The 14,634-nt window shown below is 36.4% G+C and overlaps 1 protein-coding gene across 1 annotated transcript in view; it reads left to right on the top strand.

The window, feature by feature from the left end:
* The window catches only part of COL5A2 (collagen type V alpha 2 chain), a 141,373-nt gene that overhangs the window by 73,721 nt on the left and 53,018 nt on the right, over positions 1 to 14,634 (top strand). Inside the window, exons 4-12 of the mRNA XM_058664710.1 lie at positions 991 to 1,023; positions 2,018 to 2,050; positions 3,400 to 3,453; positions 8,568 to 8,678; positions 9,847 to 9,924; positions 11,373 to 11,417; positions 12,342 to 12,395; positions 12,763 to 12,816; positions 13,835 to 13,888. Coding sequence (XP_058520693.1) covers positions 991 to 1,023; positions 2,018 to 2,050; positions 3,400 to 3,453; positions 8,568 to 8,678; positions 9,847 to 9,924; positions 11,373 to 11,417; positions 12,342 to 12,395; positions 12,763 to 12,816; positions 13,835 to 13,888 — 516 coding nt within the window. The remainder of the gene's footprint in view (positions 1 to 990; positions 1,024 to 2,017; positions 2,051 to 3,399; positions 3,454 to 8,567; positions 8,679 to 9,846; positions 9,925 to 11,372; positions 11,418 to 12,341; positions 12,396 to 12,762; positions 12,817 to 13,834; positions 13,889 to 14,634) is intronic.

Here is a 14,634-nt window from a genome sequence, read left to right as displayed (position 1 = left end):
AATATGTCACATAAAGAATAAGCATAGGAAAGTTAAAACGTGATTTCTGAACTTTGTGTGTATTTTTAATTTTTTGGTAGTTTTTTCTAGCAAGCGTTCTCCTTACGTATCTCTTGCATAGCTACTTCTTATTCAAGTCCATTGTTTATAAGAAGTCAGTGTTAAAATGGAAAGGAAACAGCTGTACATTGTACCTTTTTGGACTTTTTGAAGCATCACAGGAATAGTAATTTTTGAAAAGATTGATTTATTTTTATTGGAAAGGCAGATATACAGAGAAGAGAGACAGAAAGATCTTCCATCAGCTGGTTCATTCCCCAAGTGACCACACAAGCTGGAGCTGAGCCCATCCGAAGCCAGGAGCCTCTCCTGGGTCTCCCATGCAGGTGCAGAGTCCCAAGGCTTTGGGGGGTCATATACTGCTTTCCCAGGCCACAAGCAGCGAGCTGGAAGGGCTGTGGAGCAGCTGGGATACAAACCGGCACCCACATGGGATCCCGGTGAATGGAAAGCTAGAATTTAGCCACTCAGGAATAGTGATGTTTTTGTGAAACATTTTTTGATTACATATAATAAAATTGATTAGATTGATTTTGTATTTGAAAATATTTGAGGGGTAGAGAGCGCCTGGGAGGGGAAAGAGAAAAAAGAGACATGGGGACACGGTGGGAGAGTTCTGTGTGCTTATTCACTACCCAGATGCTCACAATGGCCAAAATATCTCTAGCCCAGAGACGGAGCCAGGTCTTGGGAATTCAAGACAGGTCTCCCATAATGGATAAACTCATGGCTTGACCACACCACTGCACCCTAGGATAGAAGCTGGAGTCAGGAGTCAGAGCTGGGTGTCAAATGCAGATATTCCGAAATGGGATGCTGGTGTGTATTTTCTCATTTTTAAAAAATATAGATATATTCTAGAGTAGTATATTCTTATCTAGTAAAGCATTCTGTTTTACTGTGAATCTTTTTTTTTCCTTAACTTCATAGGGACAAAAAGGAGAACCAGGATTAGTGCCAGTGGTAAGTATATATAGATGTGTGTGTGTGTTCGCACGCTATTTTAAACTTCACTGTACTTCAGTTGTACATTATTGCATATTGCATACTCTCAATAAAAGAATTTAGTTATTTTGTATGTACATTTTCAGCATAACACAAGCAAACTAAAATAGGTTATTTAACATACTACTTATTGCTCTATATTCCTAACTCTGTACTTCTATTGCTAAAGGCAGAAATCATGATTTTATAAAATTAAATATATTGTATGAATATATCAAGTGCAACGTAAGTTAGTAGAGTACTTTAATATTCACACTTTGGAGACTGTTTTCTTCATTAAGAAGTCTTAAGACCTTTTTAGACTTGTTGATAATAAATGGATATTGTTAACTATAATGAAACTTCTTCCACAACAGTTCTAACAGGTTTTAAAGACATTATCATGTCTGTCAAAACAAAAGCATGCACTGGTCATTTATTTGGCAGTGTTTATTTTTGTTTTTTGTTTAAATCAATTTTTACTAAATATCACCTAAAAAGAAATCAGATTACCTAGAAGAAACCTTGTATATGGTTTTCTTTCATTTGAGACACCATGTGTATATTCTGTTTATATGGCTTAAGTGGTTAAAGCTTTATAAATATTCACATATTCATAATTTTTATGATGCAGATTGTTTTATAATCACCATTACCATTTCATCTTAAGTTTCCACTTAAGATTTTATTTTAAGGAAACTTGACCACAGAGAGGATTAGTAGGGTAAGGATGAATGCAAGCTTCTTGTCTCCAGTGTTGGTACTGTTAATCACTCTGCCAGCACATCCTCCTGTAGTAGAGTTTGAGCTGTATAATATCTGAATGCACGTGGTGTGGAGCTCCAGGGCATCATTATAGGACACTGATTGCTTCACTCAAATTTCCCAGTGCTGTTATTGGTATTCTTGCTTGCTTGACCTATAACTCTCTGTATAAAACATTTACAAATTATGTCATTTGTCATTTAATCAGGTCACAGGCATACGTGGTCGTCCAGGACCAGCAGTAAGTAATGACCTTAAATATTTCTGGTACTTTCATGTTATTTGAGGTACTGAAAATTTTCACAGATATGTCCATGAGACAGTAAGAGAGTATAAAAAGATGATGTTTGATTTCTTGACACATTTATGTCAAACCGTTTTTAAGTTTATGCATTTCTTGTCAGCAGAGAATGACACAGTGGATCATTTTCTAAAATTGATGAATCTTATTATTCCTTGTGTTAATGTTATTATTGGTTATGTGACAGTCAAAACAATCTACTGTTGCATTGCTAATTTTAAATTGACCTTCTTCCTTGAAATTAGAGTCTACCTGTTTACTATGTTTAAGGAAGTCTGATTTTTGTTAGCTTAGTGAAAAGAATATATTCAATATATTTTGAAAAATAAGATAAAGAATAGCACATTTCCTGTTCAGTATCAAAGATAATTATTTCAAGCTTGGAATCTGATCAGCAATCATAAAGCAATGAATTCACACTTCCTGTGAAGTGTAGAACACCAGGTCAACTAAGTGAGATGCTAATAGAACTTCAGTGGACCTACTGTGGCCCTTGTGAAGGTCCTTACTTTTTATGATTCACCAAATAAATACACAATCTGTCTTCATAATCCAATGGAAATTCTCGTTTTAAGAGAAATAAAAGCCCTCTGGAAATTCTCATTTCATTTCCAGAGGGAAATAAAGCCACACTAAGATAACAGATAATATCACATTTGAAATATAGTAATCATTGTTACTTTAAGAGCAAAATAGCTGCAATTGTCATTTGGAAAAGTAGAATTGAGTTTTAAGGTTATAGTGAAAAACTATGTAACAGTGTAAATCAAGGGAAAAATATGTTGAATATGAGATACTTGTAGACTAAGAAGCCTTTCTTTTCATTGCTTTCATCGGTAGCTCAATAGTCACGAGGAGTTTAGGATATCATGTACCAAACTGAACTCTCATATTCCTTGTGATAATTGGTAATTTGAAGTTTGTCCTCTTACATAGTTCTCAAAGATCCAAACTGCGTATTCTTATGACCATCATTTGGTCACAAGAGCTTTACTTGAGAGAAAACAGCAAATATAATCCTTAACATCTTGCAGATTCCAGTCATGCTCATGCGTGTGAGTTGAACGCGGCCATGCTGGCCCGTGGTACCTAATTACAGGCCTTTAAGCTCCACGTCAAAGAAACAAAGAACTTAAGTGCACATGGTAGTGTTCTCTACAGTTTTCAACTAGACCTAATTAAAAAGTATGATCATTCTGCTTTCCATTTTTTTAAAATAGGCAAGCCTTTAAAGCAAATCTACCCAAAGTATAAATGTGTCTAAATTATAGTAATCATTTTTGTTTTAGGGACCTCCAGGATCCCAAGGACCAAGAGGGGAGCGAGGCCCCAAGGGCAGACCTGTAAGTCAAGCAAGCCCTTCACACCTTGTTCCTTCCTGCTGCAGAGGCAATGGTTTGATGTTAACAAGAATATGTGTCATAATTGCTACGAGGTTCTTCTAATACAGAGGAAATTAACCACAGGCTTATGATTGCTTATTATCTGGTTAGATAACTCAAATGATATTTCTTTGTCCTTTTTATGGTCAAATTAAAATAGAATTTGAGGAAATATAATTAACAGATCACTTTTTCTGAGAAATTGTTACTCGTGAGTAATCAGTGCTAAGAGTAGTGTACTTTGAGATAATCACTTAAACTCTGGGATCTTTGGTTACTGTTGGAGTAAAGAATTGGATAAATGAAAAAGAAATCAGCAGAGGATAGACTTTTTCAAACAGTTTCATGAAAGATTATTTTTCCCAGATAGTATTTTTCTCTTTCTCTTTGAGTAAATACTACACTGATATCAAAGTAGTGATTTTAAAAATCAGCAAACTCATTTCCTCAGAAAGCAGTCATCTTTAAATTGAAATGATCACCTCAATAATCCTGAAAAAACATTTGGATATTATAGTCTCTCTATATCTATGTAGATATAGATATATAGATATGTACATATGAATTTTTTTTCATTATCTGTCATACAGAATAAAATTGTTCCCAAATCTAGGATTACATTTCTTTTTCTGTCTAATATCTCACTTCTAAAATTGAATTTCTAACATCTTTCACATATTCAATAACTGGATCAATTGTTTTACAACTATCAATACCCTATGTATTTTTTAATAAATGTAATATATTATTTTTGAAGGATGGAGAGAGAAAGAGAGAGATAGAGGGGACTGCGTGAAAGAGAGGGATCAAGATCCATTCATTGATTCACTGCCCGCTGAGTCTAGGTCTGTTTGAAGGGAGGACCTGGAGTACAGTCCTGGGTCCTGGGCAAGCCAGGGATGCATGTACTTGAGCCCTACCGCAGCCTCTCACAGTGCACATTAGCAGGAAGTTGGGACTGAGAACAGAGCTGGGACTCAGTAAGCACACTCTGATATGAAGGTCAATCCAAGTGGAGTTTCAACCACTGAGTAAATGGCCTCCTGCTTTTTTGGTTTTATTCATTAAAAAATTCCTGTGTGTATAGTTATGCCTCCTTTTATATTTTATTTGAAATTATTTTTTATCATATTTTATTTTGGGGGAGGGAGAGAGACAGAGAGAGAGACAGAGAGATCACCATCTGCTGGTTCATTTTCCAAATACCCTTCAACACAGGTTGAAGCAGGGGCATTGGAACTCGATCACAGGTCTTCCACATGAGTTGACTGGGGCCCAGCTACTTGAGCTGTTAGCTACTGCTTCCCAAGAGACACATTAATAGAAGGCTGTAATTGGGAGCAGAGTGGGAATTTGAACCTAGACTCTCTAAGATGAGATATGGGTGTCCCAGAGAGCATTGTAACTACCACCCTTCCTATCTTATGTTTTAATTTAAAAACTTCATTTAGTTTAATTTTTTCTCTCATCATACCCACTAAAGTTTTGCTGTAAGTGGATTTTAAGCTCTTGAATATGTATTGATCTATATAAATGTGAGCTAGGAACTGATGTTCTGGCACAGTTCTGAGTTAAGCCATTACTTTTAAAACTGACATTCTACATAAGAGTGCTGGTTTAAGCCCCAGAGTCTCTACTTCTACATAGCTCCCTGCTAATGTGACTGAGATAGTCCCTGTTGATGGCTGAAATACTTGGACCTCTGCTTCCCCAATGGGAGGCCAGGATGGAGTTCCTGGTTCCTGGTTATGGCCTGGTCCAACCCCAAACATTGCAACTATTTAAGAGAGTGAACCAGAATATAGAATATCTCCCTGTCTCTATATTGATCTCTTCTTCTCTCTGTTCTGCAACTCCAGCTTTCAAATAAATAAATCTTAATGGAGATGAATAAATGGAAGAAAGAGATGAGCAATGTATCAATAGACAGCTTTGAACACATAAATGAGAGTAAAACATTTTAGATCAAGACCTTAAGAAGTTTCATTGCTGGTTTCATCCTTGTTGTGCTCTTATGTTTTTACACATTTCCGCAAGTAAATAGCATAATGTTAATACTTTCTCCAAACAAAGCTGGAGTCATGGTTGGAACCGTAGGCATTTGACTGAATTAAAGTGTTCCAAGTTAGTTGGACGTAGTCATAGGGTGTGCAGCAAAGCAGTATTCAAACTGTTCTCAATCCCACTTTCATTGCTGCTCTGTTGAACTGTCTTACCAGTGTTGGTAACTTAAACACTGCTAGTAGCTCTCTGGATGTCTACCCATGGTCTTCAGTGTTAGAGTCTGTTAAGACATAGATGGATGGAAGATGGAAGGCCATGCGGTAGAGATTTAATATCAGGTTCTTGTACATTGTAAGAAATTGATGATACTGGGTCCCAATTCCAGGTGGGAGTTGCCAAGGGAGTACTTTCAGACTGCCAGAATTTCTGACTTGTAGTCAATGAATCTACCCTTCATTTCTCTTAATTGTCTTACGGATTAAACATGTGATGGCATCCATTTCTTGTCTTGGCTAGGCCCAAAGTAATGTGAATTGAGTCTGTGTAGGTGTGTATTATATGAGGAAAAAGTGGGAAGTATTTATGAAGAATTAAATATTACTGTAGCAGATTCCCTAGTAGGAAATCTGTTTCTCCTTTTAATCTTATTAAGCATGTGTGTGTGTGTGTGTGTGTGTGTGTGTCTTTAAATCCCTTTTGATTTGTAGAGTCTTGTTAATTTGCTAGTGCAAATATTTCACACTACCGGTAATACCACAGAATCCCCATACATAGAATGTTTTGCCTCTGCTTCCAAGCCTTCTATGAGTTGTTTGTCTGTACTAAAATTAGGGTCATCATAATATAGGGTGGTGCTGAAAACTCCTGTTTCTGTTATCATCAAATATGTAAAAGGTTCACAATGTATGGTGTAATTTTTCAGTGTCAGTGCTGTTGTCATTTGGGGGGAGGAAGTTGATAATTCCCTTTTCATTTTGAGACATTTTGCAACATTCCTGTTTACTATCCACTAGGTGCCTGTAGCAACCCCCAATACCCATTACATCTTTTGTTGTCATCAAATCTGGTCAAAATTGCTCTGGATAGAGAGTTACTGATACTGAGAGATTCTCATGAAAACCCCAGTACTAGCCATTGATCACTATGGCTGTCTCGCAGCACACATCCTTAGCTTTAGGTTCACTCTCCATGTGATTTCACAGTGACAAACTAGCATCCCACTGAGATGGGCAGTGTGCCGAGCTCTAGGCTCATGATGTCTAATCTCTATTACAGTTTCCTGTTTTGTGAAACAGCAGAAAACACCAATTCTTGTCAGTCCTAGCATTTTATCTTGTATGTGTATGTAAGAAATATAGGGGAAAGAGAGAGAGAGAGAGGCAGTAAGAGGCCATTAACCAGCAACAAATATAGTTCTAGACTGTTCTGAGTCAGTCTTTTGTATTTGTGGATGTTTATAGGTTGCCACCTAGTGGCAATGCACAAGTACTTTTTGCTGTGGATTGCTGTTGGCTTAACAGCAACTATCTTCAGGAGGTAATGATAGGAATATTTCTCTTAAAATAATAGTTATATGATTCCGTTCATATAGGAATATATTTAATGGATTAGTGTTTTTAATATTTTTCCACTAAAAATTCATCCTAAAAGCTGCTAAAACTAATATATGTAATATATAATACATATGTATAATAATATATATATTTATATATATAAGCTCTCTTGGGTAATATTGCTTATTTATTTTTGGATAATTTTTATAAATGTACATTAGCTATATTCTTAATCTATATAATCTTATATAATGTGGGTTATTTGGAAAGGATTCTGTTGAAATAGGGAATGGATCATGCCTTGAGAAAATGGATTGTCTCATATTTGAAATTTTTTGGTTAATGACAGGAACCTGGCAGCTTCTCGCTATGCTCCTTGACACTGAGTCTGATCTGTTTTATCATTGGGAACCTCGTTGGGAACAAAGATTATGTTTTCACTCACACTTTTTTATATGATATTTGACTATCAAGGCATTGAAGCGTGCAAAAATATTATTATAAGGGTTTCCATACAAAGTTCTATGAGTAAACCTATTATTTTGTCTGCAATGTAATTAAAGATATATGTCTATAGTCATATGATCCAGAACTCCTACACAGCAATTTAAATCAGTCTCTATTATGTTTAAGGAAAAGAGGGAAGTAAGTGGTCAATGATATAGGAATTGTAAGAGGTTTGATTTTTAAAAGACAAGAATTGTTTTCTGATGTTTCATGGTCAAAAAGCCAGGAACTACTGAACAAGACGGTGGGAATGGTGAGGTTAGGCACTGAGAATTTCCATAACTGACAACGTGGCAGTTCCCCAAGCCATATTCACAATGTGCGTTAGAAGAAGGGTGGAATTTGGCAGCTGGGAATCATTGCTCACTGGGCTGAGAGCTAGACTTGCCTGTGGCACAGTGCCTTTGCCTTGGATTTCTCACTGGTCTAGTCTTCCTCCGGTGGTGGGAAGAAAATAAACAGTGCCAGACTTCAAGTACTCAAGAGGACTGAAACATGAAAGTGTCATACTTATATATTGAGTGCCTTCTGTGTATCAGGAACTAGACAAAACATTAAACATTGAAAGATGAAAATCCCTCTCGACATTTTAATCTACTTTTGGAGAATATGGTGATGAATTAGAAACATGACTAAATAACTATAATATAAAGAAGGTAAGAAGATATGAATGTAAAATGTGTTGCTGAAGTACTGTTCAAAAATAACTGAACGATCAAGCTCAGCTTAGGAAGCTCATTTTAGAAACTCAGGAACTAAAAATCATTTTACGATTATTTTAAGACAGTTGACTGATACTTAACAGGGGAAGTAAAATTTAGCGAGATCTTGTCACAATAATAATGTCTCTCATCAGTGTTAAGTTGGGGTATATTACTGTAGGTGGCCTAATTTCCATCTATCTTTACAAGAATGAACACGTGGTGTCCAAAAGGAAACCTGTGCTTTCGGCCTTCTGCTAAGTACACATTTAAAAGTTTGGGTTCTAATAACCAAGCCATGTTTTTCCAGGGTCCTCGTGGTCCTCAGGGAATTGATGGAGAACCCGGTGTTCCTGGTCAACCTGGAGCTCCAGGACCTCCGGGCCATCCATCCCACCCAGGCCCTGATGGCATAAGCAGGGTGAGTTGTGTACATTGTTCAGTGTCATATGCAACAAACACAGCAAACCATTGTCTTATTGCTGTGATTTTAACCTGTGTCTGTTCAGATAATGATGCTTGACTAGAACAACCCTTAACTTAATACACTGCTGCCACAAACAACAATGAAACAGATATATCTTCAGTAAATCTGAACTGTGGCTTCTAGTTATTTGTAGGTCTTAATTCTGGACTCTGTAATTTTGATGATTCTGAAAGACCACTGGCACTTCCCTTTGTGACCTGGAAAGAGAGATGTATTTCTGGGCTTCTTGCTGTTCCTTGGGCTCGCAATGCTGACAAAACCTGCACCATGTCTCCACAACAAGGGAAGATGACACACTCTCGGTGACATCCGTGAAATGGCCACTGAGTTAATACTAATTACAGTAGACACTGGGGGATTTGTGTGTAGATAACATAGCATAGCAAAAACATAGTGTTTATTTTACAAGAACTCATACATCTGTTTCTCCACTGATTGTAGAAGAAATTATTATTTTTTTAAAGCAGTTCACACATTTTCCCACTGAAACCATGAAATTAGCATAAGAGCTGGAATGACTGTAAACCATTCTGGTCAGCTTGATTACTTGGCTCTCTTCCATGAGAAAGAAAATAGATGAAATGGTCTGCAGTTCTTGCCACATTTATGGATTCCTGAAAAAGATGATAAAATTGTTATCAGCTTGCATAAATTCAGTTTAACACAGACTTGCTGAGAACTAAGAACCAAGACTACATAACATGATCTGAAATGGAATCTGGAATCTTTAGCGCAAATATTTTAAATACATCACTTAGGCTTTGCTCAAATGTTTGACATGGTGTAGTTGTGGAAGGAAATCGGATAAAGAGAGTAAAATCTGAAATAAATTAGACTAGCCACACATTTATTACCATGATCCATCATTTTAGCTGGTGGGGGACATCTGTCCCATTGCAGCTGTTCTGAGGCAGCATACTTACAACAGCCTCTGGGACGAACGGCCCATCAAAAACATGCGATAACACAGTCAAAACAGCTTGAATCTTTTTCCATGCTTTAAAGTTCAATGTTTAAAATAAGAATACCAGAGAATACGACTTTCTCAAATTTAAACGTATGCTAACGTATGGAAATAATGTCTACACTTTGCTTTTTCTAGCCATTTTCAGCCCAGATGGCAGGGTTGGATGAGAAATCTGGACTTGGAAGTCAAGTAGGACTGATGCCTGGCTCTGTGGTAAGCACAGATTTTACTGTTAATCACAGAATATGTGGAAAAATATAGAGGCTTGAGCTAGCTAATTGAGAAATAAGAAGGGTATCACCACCTCCTCTCTCCCATTTCTTTATGTTTACACTTAAAACCCCAGTTTTGTTCCATGGACAACTGTGCGTGGCATTTATTGACATGACAAAGGCGCTATACGAATAATTGAAGAAAATGAAGAATACTAAGATACAAAACCATTACCAGAACAAAAGCTGTACCATCTATATGTAAATATAAATATATATATATATATAAATATATATATATATATATATATATAAAACATTGTCTTTTAGGGTGCAAATGAGACACAGTGATTTGGCAAACTTTTGAAATAGGAAATAGTTTACTATGCCTATTTTTATTGCTTCTTAGTCATCTTAATAGTCCCTGGTTGCCTTAGGCCAACAGTTTCACAATCTCCTGACTGATCTTTCTCCTCCACTCCATGTTCTGAGTAGCCAGAAATATTCATATTTTGTTTGGAGTGAAATGACTTACTTTCTAAATTCTTTTTTTTTTCTTTGCATATAACAGAATTTGAAATATCCTATTTTAACAGAATTTCAGGAAATCTGAAGTATTGTGAGATCTCATTAAATCACCTTTCTCCCCATCCTGGAGCACGGTGGCCTAGCCAATAAAGTCCTCACCTTGAACGCCCCGGGATCCTATATGGGTGCCAGTTCTAATCCCGCAGCCCCGCTTCCCCTCCAGCTCCCTGCTTGTGGTCTGGGAAAGCAGTTGAGGATGGCCCAAAGCTTTGGGACCCTGCACCCGCATGGGAGACCTGGAAGAGGCTCCTGGCTTTGGATCAGCTGAGCTCTGGCCAATGCAGCTGCTTGGAGTGTGAATCAGTGGATGGAAGATCTTTCTTCCTGTCTCTCTTCCTCTCTATGTATCTGACTTTGCAATAAAAAAAGTAAATAAATAAAAAAAAAGAACAAATCTGATTTTAATTATTTTAAATTGTGATAATAATAATCTAGTCTGACGTCTTATTGAACTTGTATTAAATAGTAGGAAATATTGTCTTTTTAGATATAAGCTTTAACTGAAAAATTAAATAAGCAGATTGCTACATATTTTATGCCTGCCAAGAGCTTTCTTTATTTGAATATCCTGGTTTAACTAGTCATCCTTCAAACATGCAGGTGTCCTGAAGGCTCTTGGTGGTTCCCAAATATATTGTGTCTTTCCCTTTGTGATATCACTGAGTGGGTAAGATCATCCCATGTATTGTCCAAGCTTTCCTGTTCCTGAAGTGAGCTGCCTTCACGATAATGCAGATGGAAAACATCCGATCACCGCTTTCCCATCCCAGTGCCAAAGCTTCACTTTTCCCAATCCTAGGGCAAACATGGGACCTAATTGTCATGAATACCAAGCAACTTTTATTCTTATTTGTTTTTAAGGGTCCTGTTGGTCCTCGGGGACCTCAAGGTTTACAAGGGCAGCAAGTAAGTTTTTAAAATTAATTTATTTACACAATTTAGGAGAATATAAACAATGTCAATGTTATGTGATAGCTTTGTTGTCTTTTAAACTGCTTTTTGCACTATTCACTTCAAATAAGCTGTGTTAAATATGTTTTGCACACAGAAATACATACAGTGTTTTGTCAAACCTTATTTAGAGGTTAAATTTTCATCATTTGATTTCTTTCTGTAACTGATTTCCAACTGCAAGAATTATGTGCCTTTGCTTCTGAAATAAAAGATGAATATCTCATTTCGTGTAGAAAACTTTCAAAGTTGATTACGTGCCTACTATGAAAATATTACATCAACTCAAAGGACAGACATGTCCATGTGTATGTCAGAAGTGTCAGTCAAGAAAACTCCATGATGTCTTTACAAAGAGCTTAATACCACAAATTGTATTTCTACATGCATCAAACACCAGTAAAATTATGATATAGTGCTATTTTATTTATTGTAGTGTCTTAATAAGCCATAGTAAATAATTTTTTAAATAAAAATGTTTCAAATTGGTCAAGGTTATTTGCATTGCCATAGTCATATTGTATGGTATTTTACTTCAAGTTATTGATTAATAGAAATAGGAGTTGGTGAAGATGATGATGATGATGAGATGATAATAACGACCATTGATTGAGTTCTTGCTATGTGCCACTTCTATTCTAGTTCTTAGTGTTCATGGAGCATTTAGGTAGTCATAACATACTGTTGAAATCAATACCATAATTGTTCTCAGATTTCATATTGGGAAGTAGAATTCAAGGGAGGTTAAATAACTTGCCCAGTTTCACAAAGCTGGAAAGTACCGAAGCCAGGAGGCTAAACAACTAGCCTATATGTTATAGAGATTGTAGGTTAGAGTATTATGATATCCTTTTATATATCATGTGTTCTTGATTTTAGGGTGGTGTAGGACCTGCAGGCCCCCCTGGTGAACCTGGTGAACCTGGACCAATGGTAAATGTCAAGTAAGCATGTAGACCCAATTACGCTTGGGTCCACTGTTATAATAATATGATACATTTATTTTCCTGGCACCTCCTTAATGGAGCCAGACCTTATAGTTCAGTTTGGGAGCTTTATGTTCTCTATGATATGTCAGTATTTCAATGTGAAGACTTAGATCATTTTTAGTAGGTTTATTGAGATACCTATATTTGAGCAATTACCATATTTCTTTTTGTAATCATGACCTTAGAGATACAATATAAGCATTAATTAAAATTTACTATGATAATGTTCACTTGTATCCATAAATTTGGATTTTCACATTGGCTGGTAGAGGCAATATTCCTGATTTTTCTTTAATTTGTTTTGTGGTTAGGGTCCAATTGGTGCACGTGGACCAGAGGGCCCTCCTGGAAAACCTGGTGAAGACGTAAGCAACCTTCTAATTGGGCTTGGAAATTTTTTGTTTAAGAAGTAGAACAATGTCACTAAGAGTGTTTTGGATTATTTTTCACTTCACTTTCCTCACCTTTTTAGTTTCCACTAATTTTATTATAACCTGGAGAATTTAGTATGGCATTTCATAAAAATCTAAAAGGGCTCTTAATGTTAACAACATTGATTATTACATAACGTCTCTTCCTTGTATAGCCTGGGTTTTCTTTTAAGATTTCTCACTGAGATAGAACAGTGTCGCCATAGGCACAGCCTTTGTTGATGGCACCACGGAACTGTCCTGCAAGAAATCGCATTGCTGTGATGACAATATATCCTTACTTGATCTTAATTATATGAGCTCTGAAAAATGTCAGCAGTACAATGCCACTGTGACTTCCCAATGCTGGAAAGTATTTTATTCAATTAAGTTTTAAATAAAAGTTAAGATTCAGCTTCAGATTTTAACGCAAAAAAAAACAAAAGTCTGACCAGAGAACAATGGTAACAACACATTTGCTTTTCTATATTCTTTTCTTAGTTATACCAAAGTTTATGATAAAACTTATGGGTAGGGCAAATATATAGGTTTTTTCCTTATGAGTCATAGTATGTAATTTTAAAAAATTCACATGAGAAGAAGTACCAAGTAGTATTTTAAGATATAATATTATTATTCAGTACCAGGTGATCCTACAGGATTTCCTGGCCTAAATGTGTATTTACGTGTGTGTGTGTGTGTTTCTGTTTGTAAATGCTAATGTTCATACCATGGTGCAGGAGATAAGATCAGGATAATTATTTATTTCTTTTTGTAAACTCATGGAAGCTCTGCAGATGGTCTCATGGAATGCATTGTTATCAGAAATAGAGCCTAGTTTTGTTTTGCTTCGACTGTTGCACAAGAGCTTTCTAAAGACGTTTATCTACAATATATTTTTCATGTAAGTCTCTGAGAATAACGTTTTAATCTCTCTTCACTTCACCCCTCTACCCCCTTTCCTGCCTCAAAGGGTGAACCAGGCAGAAACGGAAATACTGGTGAAGTAGGATTTGCAGGCTCTCCGGTACGTTTCTTCTTAACAAGACACAAATTGCTAAAGATAAACAACATTAAGCTTAACTTGTAATTTATTATTTATACGTTTATTAATTGGAAGCCACTGGCCAACGTTCCCCTTGTCAAAATATAAACCCAATATAATTAATTAATTCCAATTACTTTCTTTGTGTTAGTGCCATAAGTATCTCATAATCTAACTTGTGGATACACTCAGACTGGGTATTGAATTTTCAAAAGCCTATGAACTTTAAAAAAGATCTTATTTATTTATTTGAAAGAGTCAGACACACGTACACAGAGAAGAGGGAAGACTGATCTTTCATCTGCTGATTTATTCTCCGAATGGCCACAAGCAGCTGAAGCCAAACTAATCCCATGCCAGGACCCAGGAGCTCCTTACAGTTCTCCTGTGAGGATGCAGAGGTCCAAGAAATTGGGCCATCCTTCTCTACTTTCCCAGGCACATCAGCAGGGAGCTACCTCAGTAGTGGAGCAGTCCAGGCTCAAACCAGCACCCATATGGGATGCTGGCACTGCAGGAAATGGCTTAACTTGCTATAACAGCACCTGCTTCAGAACTTTTGTTTTTCCAAAAATAAAGTAGCCAACCTTTCACATTTCACATATCCATCTTGTTTATCTTTTACTTTCTGATGCTGTTATTTTATACTTGTCCCACATATTTAAAACAATAGCTTGAATGAGAGATTGTGGATTTGTTTTTGTATCATCTGGGAAAATAAATAAATT

The sequence above is a fragment of the Ochotona princeps genome, chromosome 5, assembly GCF_030435755.1.
Source record: "Ochotona princeps isolate mOchPri1 chromosome 5, mOchPri1.hap1, whole genome shotgun sequence".
NCBI lineage: Eukaryota > Metazoa > Chordata > Mammalia > Lagomorpha > Ochotonidae > Ochotona > Ochotona princeps.
This window is presented reverse-complemented; position numbering and strand designations above follow the sequence as displayed.